General features: G+C 34.2%; 1 protein-coding gene across 1 annotated transcript; it reads right to left on the reverse strand.

Annotated features, from left to right (window-relative positions):
• Window positions 1–4,458: 4,458 nt before the first annotated feature.
• LOC134720673 (uncharacterized) lies at window positions 4,459–8,149 on the reverse strand. The gene is made up of 3 exons (XM_063583087.1): window positions 7,563–8,149; window positions 5,865–6,020; window positions 4,459–5,180 (listed from the first exon to the last, which is right to left on the reverse strand). The coding sequence occupies exons 1-3, from the start codon at window positions 8,101–8,103 to the stop codon at window positions 4,831–4,833; spliced, it is 1,047 nt and encodes a 348-aa protein (XP_063439157.1). The 5' UTR covers window positions 8,104–8,149; the 3' UTR covers window positions 4,459–4,830.
• Between the last annotated feature and the right edge of the window lie 252 nt (window positions 8,150–8,401).

Raw genomic sequence — 8,401 nt, forward strand, 5'->3', positions numbered from 1 at the left:
ACCTTTTGTAGTTGTTACTTTATCATATGATACAAAAATCATTCAAAACAATCAATTCGTGTTGGCCCCAGATGACTTTTTAAATGTATACATCATTGAAAAAGTTCCAAATTATCTCCCTTTGGTGGGAAAATGCCAATTTTTGGCTTTAAAATTGAGATATCTTTTTCAACTCATCGGTGACCTATATTTTTTAATATAATTTCCATATATGCTGTAATTAAAATTTGAGCGATTTCTGTAATAAATTTCTTTTTTTATTTCGATATTAACTTTATTTCTTCTATTACTTCAACAGAAAAAAAAACACTTTTACAAAAATGTATGCTTCTTTCGAAGGCAGATTGTGAGCGCAAATGAACGGTGACCCCACTTTTTTATTTTATTTTTCTATTAACTACAAGACAAAGTTCATTTATAGAAAAATATAGAGAAATCCTATATAAATGATTTAGACCCGCGAACCCCCTTAACATACTGTTACAGTTAGCCAGACAGGTCCGTTATTTGATGCTTGGGTCAATCCCCTTTCTTGAATATTGGGATTTTTTTTTGGCATTTACACTAACAGGTAGTTATGTAGCTCTGATGCTTTATGTATATTATGATTTTCGCAGTAATTTGTGTATTCCATTTTCCCATAAAGTGAGGTATTTTATATGTAGTTTTGGGTTTGTTTTTTTATTTTATTTATGGTAGTCTTGTATTAACTCCTGTTAAACACTGAGATGAACTGTTAATGAGTATACTTGACTTCGTTTTGTTATCCGAGTATGTGAACCCGTCTGTGTTTCTATGTGTCGCATCTTTTATTTTTTTATAAAGCCCTATAACTTCTTAAGATAATATTCCTCCTTACGATGTCGTGAATGTATTTACATTCGTTTTGAGAGTTTTGTATCTCTTCCTTTTCCGACGTGTGATACGTTTTATTGTACCATTGCGCAAAGGCAGGTGAAATCTTGTCGAAGACATTTTTGATGGTATAATTTTGTCTTGGTTATTTTTTAGTCATGATTTTATGAAATCACACATCTCTGATATTGAGCTATGTACGTTGTATAAGCCGTGGAATGTTTTTGATAGTTCATGTGCATCTGCTTTAATTATTTTCTATATTGAATGTAAATCTGTCTCTTTGTTGGTTTAGAGTGCATTACTATGGCATTACTATTAATAAAGACGATGTCATGGTCGCCATTTCTGGAAAATGGCTCGCATCTTTTTACTGAGAATGGCCTGTTTTTGAAGAAATATCAAGTAGTGCAGATTGTCTTGATCCAGACAACAGATATTTCACCTCACATATTCTGTTCATTTCAAACAGTTATTTACCATAATCTATAAACCTATTATTGAGTTAGTAGAATATTGGTTGCCACATACTAAATTGGATTTCCATTCAATATCAAGATGGTTTAGGCTTCCTTCTAGCCATAATATATAGTACTTATTCGTTCTGTCTTGTAACACATTTTATTCAGGTAGATCATATCACTACTGTGGGGTCTATAAAGACATCTTACTATGATATATTAGTTGTTCGAGGTTGCTTATCTTACATAAGATGATTTTGTCTCACATTGTATGGATAATTCTTCACTGATGATGATATATCTTACAGCTATCAATACACTCCTGTATCCATCTAAACAATATTTCTATACACTGAGTATTGTGGTGGAATAAACAGGTTTATAGATATGGTTAAATGTCAGGTCTGAACCATTTTGGCTATGCATCTAAATGGTACAAATTGGACCCAGCAACATTTATTAGCTCGGCATCACTATCATTCGTCATAACAACCCACATTGAACAATCATGACAACTATGATAATAGTCAGTAGATTTTCCAAACCCCAAGGACTAATAACAGTTGCTTATATTTAATCACCACTTTTACCTTTTTATTGACGTCTTTTAATGAACGCCTGATCAACAAGCAAGGTTGGCGGACAGATGGATCTCACAATAGCAAGTGTGGTGAATATGTACTTAATTGGTAAGCAAACGGAAATACATGTACTATGTTATTAGTGCTCGAGACAAAGACTCGAGAAGCGTTTATAACAACTCAAAATTTTCATTGTATTCAAATGTATTTCAGGTCTACGAGTGTCGGCTACTGACATTGGGTTGTAAAAGCGTTGACCGGGCGCACATTTTTAGAATGAACATACAAAATAGACTTCGATCAACGCGTTTAATTTATTGTAAATGAACATATAAATGACATATATGGTCAACATAAAAGTGATCGGTATTTGAATGGCGACATATCCTTTGTAACAAAACGACTAATAGCATTCATACCGACCATATTATTTAGTTTACCAGACGGGCACTTAATGGAGTTGTCAGTTTGTTTTCAATCTATGAGTTTGACTGTCCCTCTGGTTTCTTTCGTTCCTCTTTTCAATTTACATAAAACTCATCAATGACACCCGGAAAACAATTAGAAGGCAAAATTAAGTCGAAGACCAAAACCGGAAATTTTAATTTCGGATTTTGCAATCGTTTTCTAAAGGAATAAAAAACTAAAGTGTTTCGAATAGTCAACATTTTATGAATAGTAAATTTACAGAAACCGAACACAATTAATATAATATGTCATGTCAAAACAACTTCAAAGTTGGAGATATCCTATGTGACGAACATCCAACAACAGTGGCATCATGGCATCGTCAAAGTGGTTCTACAAAACTCATTAAAGATACATTACTTATGATTTAACGCAAAAGGTATGCACGTATATGGGTGTCCAAATAAAAGAAGTCAAAAGGCCAAAGCAAATTCAAAGTTGAAGAGCATCAAAAACTAATTCCAAATACGACCATGCAGCAATGTTTTCCTGTTGCAGAAGAGGGGTTGGCTTAAAAGTCGTTTTTCTACCTAGAATATTCTCTTTGTGACATTCGCGTCCAAATTGACCTGTCTATAATATTTTCAGAGTAGAGATAAATTCTTACAACAGGTGGTTAGATTTTGCTATCGTCCAAACTTTACTTAAACGCTAAATAGCTATACAATTTAAACACGGTACTATTGACTTGTGTTTGGTTATAGGCTTCAAACTGATACCAGATGCACTTTACCAAAAAAAATCAAAAGTATAAAAAATACCAAACTCAGAGGAAAATTCTAAACGGAAAGTCCCTAAGCAAATTGCAAATTCAAAAACTCAAACTCATCAAATTAATGGATATCAACTGTCATATTGCTGACGTGGTACATGCATTTTCTTATGTAGAAAGAAAGAGGGATTGAAACTGGTTCTATAGCTAGCTAACCCTCTCACTTACAAGCTTGTTTATATGTATGTTGGCGGTTTTGTTTGTTGCTCTTTTAAAAGTGTTCCTGTTGCTCCTTTGTTTTCCTCGTAAAGTGTATGTGTTTCTCTTAATCAATTTATGGCTTCTGAACACCGGTATACTACTGTTGCCTTTAGTGTGACAGTCGCATTAAATGCCGATATATAGACAACGATGTGTGAACAAAACAAACAGACATAATAGGTACAAATGTCGAAAATCGGTGTAGAGCAGTCAACATTGTGTTATAATCTTATTTAATGATTGTATGGACATTGGTATCTTTTAACGACAACTGGAATTTAACTGCACATATTTAGATTAATACTAAACAATGTATTACGCCTCCTTTCTTTTCTAATTATCTAAATGAAAACAAAATGACTTTTAACTTTAAAATGTAAACTATGCACACATTAAAAGTCATTTAATCAAGACTGAAAGTCTTTTTCAAATAATCTATTTGAAAACGAGATGTACAAATGTTAGTACAACTGCATACCCAATGCCATCGACTTATAAAATGTTGTTTTCCATGAAATTACCTTCGGTGTTCTTTTGTTTCGTTGTTTTCCTTTTATAGTTGATGTGTTTCCCTCGGTTTTAGTTTGTAACCCAGAATTGTTTTCTCTCAATCGATTTATGACTTCACGTAACACAAAATGAACATTTAAACAATGCAAAAGTTTCAGTCAAGACTGGAGGTGGGACCAAATAATCTTCATCAAAACGAGCTGTGCAAATGTAAATGTATACCTGCACACTTTAAGTTATCATACCTGCCAATTGTCACTATTTGCGGGGGATTTCCCCCATGGAGGCTCCCAAATTGAAATTTTGAAAGATCAATTTTGTCCACAATTTCAAACAAAACTATTAATTTTACAATGACTTTAGGCTTATAAAAGTATGGAGAAGCTACAAAACAACATTAAAATGTATTTGAAGGTTTTGAAAGTTATGACTATGACAGCCATCTTGCACGCAAAAGCCCGAGGACATTTTGAAAAGTTGGCAGGTATGAATTATTAACATATCACTATGATTCTCCCGCTTAAATTGACCACAAACACATAGTTAATGATGACGTTACCGGAAATAAATGTTATTTTTTTTTACAATTTTTTTTTAACATTTATTGAGAAAAGGTACAAAATATGTTTAATAACTTTCATATATTCCGACTAATCCAGTTAGTCTTCATAATAACAAACAGACCAGCTTTGTTCCATATCCGAGTATATACAGATTTCCGTAGCAATAAAAAACAACATTGAATAAGTAAGTTAATACGTTAAAATAAAATCTTAGACACAAATCACACAATACAAAACAATACAATACAAAGAATACAAAAGACAAAAGACAAAAAAGTAAAATGTTCTGATTCAAAGAGAAAGACATCAACACAAGGTTAATTTCCGAAAACTGGTTATACAATACATTTTAATTTGTGTGCTAAGCCAGGAGATTCTGAAAGATGAAACTGTATACAGAATTCACAAGTTATATAAAATTAAGGAATAACTTTCTTTTCTGGTAGTGGTCCTGCTTCGTCGTACATTGGTGGAAATACCAGCTCGTCATATCCACGTGGAGCTATGATTGGGATCTTATCGTTGTGGAATGAATACTCCGATCGTTGGTTACTCCTGTCACGGGAGATCAACATCATATGGAACAATGATGCCAGAGCCATTGCGATTGCTCCTACAGCGGCTACCCATGGGCACCATGGACATCCAAGGCTAAGATCTTTTGTCATACCAAGACCTAACATGCCTTCGTCACCTCCATGATGGTGCATCTTCTTAATCATCATGTAGTACGCAGCTACTCTAATGATGACCATCCAGAAGAAAAATGCTGAAAAAATATGTATATGGTTTAAAGATTTCCAACACACAACTGACCATAAAGAAAAACAACTCTTGTTATGAATCATTTCTGAGTTTTTGAGTTATTTGTTTTAATAGAAAAAGGGGGAGAGAAATTCTTATATTCGTGTAATGAGAAGAATTTGTAATGATGACACTTCTTTTATAGTTTCTGTTTAATATTTTTTTATACAAACTGTTTCAAGACTCGAGACGATATATAGCCTCACATCGGTATGCCGTCTGGTTGTGTTGTTTGATTGCTGTCTAGCCTCACATCGGTATACCGTCTGGCTGTGTTGTTTGATTGCTGTCTAGCCTCACATCGGTATGCCGTCTGGCTGTGTTGTTTGATTGCTGTCTAGCCTCACATCGGTATACCGTCTGGCTGTGTTGTTTGATTGCTGTCTAGCCTCACATCGGTATACCGTCTGGCTGTGTTGTTTGATTGCTGTCTCAAGAATGCACATTCCACAGGGCGATTTGAATTTCTGTAAGTGTCACCCTATGAATTGTATTGAACTCATAGTAAATTAACGTAAACCTGACGCTGGTTATTCCGGAAACACGTGTTGTGTGTTTGAAAGTCATAGCACACGTGCTATAAGGGGAAATGGTTCCAATATAAAATAAAGAACACAAACTGACATTGTATCTTTATTGTCATACATACCAGAAAGTATTTGTGTAGAACATGCCAGTCTTCCAGGGTGTTTTCCCATTCCTCCTCCTCGTGCGTAAAAGACAGCACCAATAAATCCGACCAGTCCAAGTACCAGACCAGCTCCTGCGTACCATGCTAACTCATGTCGGGCATGTCGGGCTACATCTGGAAAATCAAAGTTTTAATATGAAAGAAAGGGCTAAGAAATGGTGTTGTTATAAGGTTAATGTTAACTTAGTAGTCTATAAATATACAACATGTTCCCAAACTCCTTCGTATCTTGTTACATAAATGGACAATCCCTTACTTTTATGGAAAATCTCTGGTTATTTAACTTTGAATGAAAGCCACAGTCAATAGTCTCAGACACCCCCCCCCCCCCCCCCCCTTTTTTTCCCCTATTATACTAGTACCTTAAAATAACATTAAGTTACATAGGATTTTTTTTCCCAAGACAAATGCCTGTCATGAAAACATAGAAACCTTGGTTAGAAATATGTCCTACGAGATGCACATGCTGCGGTATAAATCAAACTACTAAAATTAAATTATTCCTTATTTTTACCATTTTACTATTTCATGTTGATTCAAAACTTAAATATAGCTTTATTAAAGTTTTTAAGATATATTCTTCTAGGGTAAAGTAAATAAATAATCGACGAATAGAATTATTAATATATGATTGATTGATTGTTTTTTCTTTATACGCCGCATTAGCACAAAAAGACTATATCGCGGCGGAATATATTTATAAAAGGCACACCAATCTCTCAAAAAGGGGAAATACTTCCTTTTTATCCCTCTCTTGACGGAATAATTATAGACATACAAAAAGAAAGGTATAGTTGGTACCTTGTTAACTTGAATGTTTCGAGCGTGCGTAGCTTGATTCATTTTAGCTGTATTTGGCAAAACCTTTCGGAATCTATAGGTCTTTCAACTACGTAAATTATTTGCTTTTTAAAAATTTTGATTCGAGCGTCACCAATGAGTCTGTCTAAACGAAATGCCAGTCTGACGAACAAAATTTCAATCATAATGAGTTAATTTACTGTTATTGCAAAACAAGTGTTGAAACGTTGTCTTCTAATGCCTTTGTTCGGAAACATGTGAAACTAAATTACGGATTAATTCACATTTATTTCTGATTTTTTTAAAATAGATTATGGTCTATAATTGAAATTAACACATACATGTACAAGTTCGAAATATATCCTTATGTATTCATGCACCTATGACACTTATAGATATAACCAGAGACATATAATCGTCTGAATGTAATGTTATATAAAAATCACCCGACCATAACCTGAGAGTTCATTGTCTAGAAGTTTTTAAAACCCTCTATACACATGAATGGTACAATACGTACATGTATTGTAAACAGACTTTTAAATATTCTTTTCAAATTCTGTCACGATCTTGAAATTAAATAGTGTAAATTGTTGAATCATACTGTAGATGAATCTGAAAATTAAATCTTATGTGCTTCTGAAGTGTCTTTTTCCAAGAATGAATAAATTTATCTATTCGTTTACAGACTTACCAACAAAATTTGCCAAAATCTCGTTATAGCTATTTAAAGCACAGAGACATTTATACATATATGTGTTTATATGTCTCTGATAAATCTACAGGTTCGGTAATTTTAAAATAACAAAATGAGTGTTATTCTGTTTTCTAAAAATGATAAAGATTTATTCTTACCAACAGACCCCTTGATGAATTCAGCGGCAGCTTTAAATTCTCCGGGTATCATATAGACATCCTCGTCTAACTCCTTCATGTCGTCATCCTTCTCTTGGCTATCGTCATCGTGCCTCTTTTTGTCACAGTGATAACCTCTGTGGTAACATTTATGGTGCCCGTGGTGATGTTTTTTGTGATGATGATGGTGTCGTTTGCTTTCTCCGTCTTCTGTATCCATTGCCTCGTCCTTTGCAATTGGCACTTCTTCGCTGCTATCCTTTTCTTCGCTACTGTCGTGGTCGTCCTCACCTCCACCACATTTACATACTTTGTAGTACCACAACCCAAAGGAAATGGTAACTCTCTCTTTTTGTGGTTTCATCAACTCAGTTTCGTCTACACGAAGACCATCGGCTTCAGGTTTCATATCGGCCATTGGATCGAAGTAAACATTTGTGTGGACCACCATCCATCCTGGACTAGCGGTGGCGATGATTTTAAATATCAACGCTAAAACAGAAATAGCCACACATAACTTTAGCTTCCTTCCTAACTCCATTTTGTCTCTCCTTAATATGGATTACCCGGAGAGTTATTACCTGTGTTTATATAGCCAATCAGGAAGCAGGTATAAATCTAAACATAGGTATGAAAACATAGTCATATGATCAATAGGTAGAATTATGTATACCTTTGAAAGATTATTGATACCAACTCAGGCAAAACAAGAAACAAGGTCACTATCTGATTTCATGAGAGATTACCATGTATCATGTAAAATGTAGAGCACAGAGGGGGGACGTTACAGAAACACATATGTTAATGTTAACAATGCCACTGTTCGTAATTATAAAGTC

This window comes from Mytilus trossulus, chromosome 6, assembly GCF_036588685.1.
Source record: "Mytilus trossulus isolate FHL-02 chromosome 6, PNRI_Mtr1.1.1.hap1, whole genome shotgun sequence".
NCBI classification, from domain to species: domain Eukaryota; kingdom Metazoa; phylum Mollusca; class Bivalvia; order Mytilida; family Mytilidae; genus Mytilus; species Mytilus trossulus.

Coding starts and splice junctions, on each gene's coding strand:
- LOC134720673 (XM_063583087.1), bottom strand. CDS start 8,103: ATGGAGTTAGGAAGGAAGCTAAAGTTATGTGTGGCTATTTCTGTTTTA. Junction 6,021..7,562: donor ATTCATCAAGGGGTCTGTTG/GTAAGAATAAAT, acceptor TTGATTTTCCAG/ATGTAGCCCGACATGCCCGA. Junction 5,181..5,864: donor TTCTACACAAATACTTTCTG/GTATGTATGACA, acceptor ATATTTTTTCAG/CATTTTTCTTCTGGATGGTC.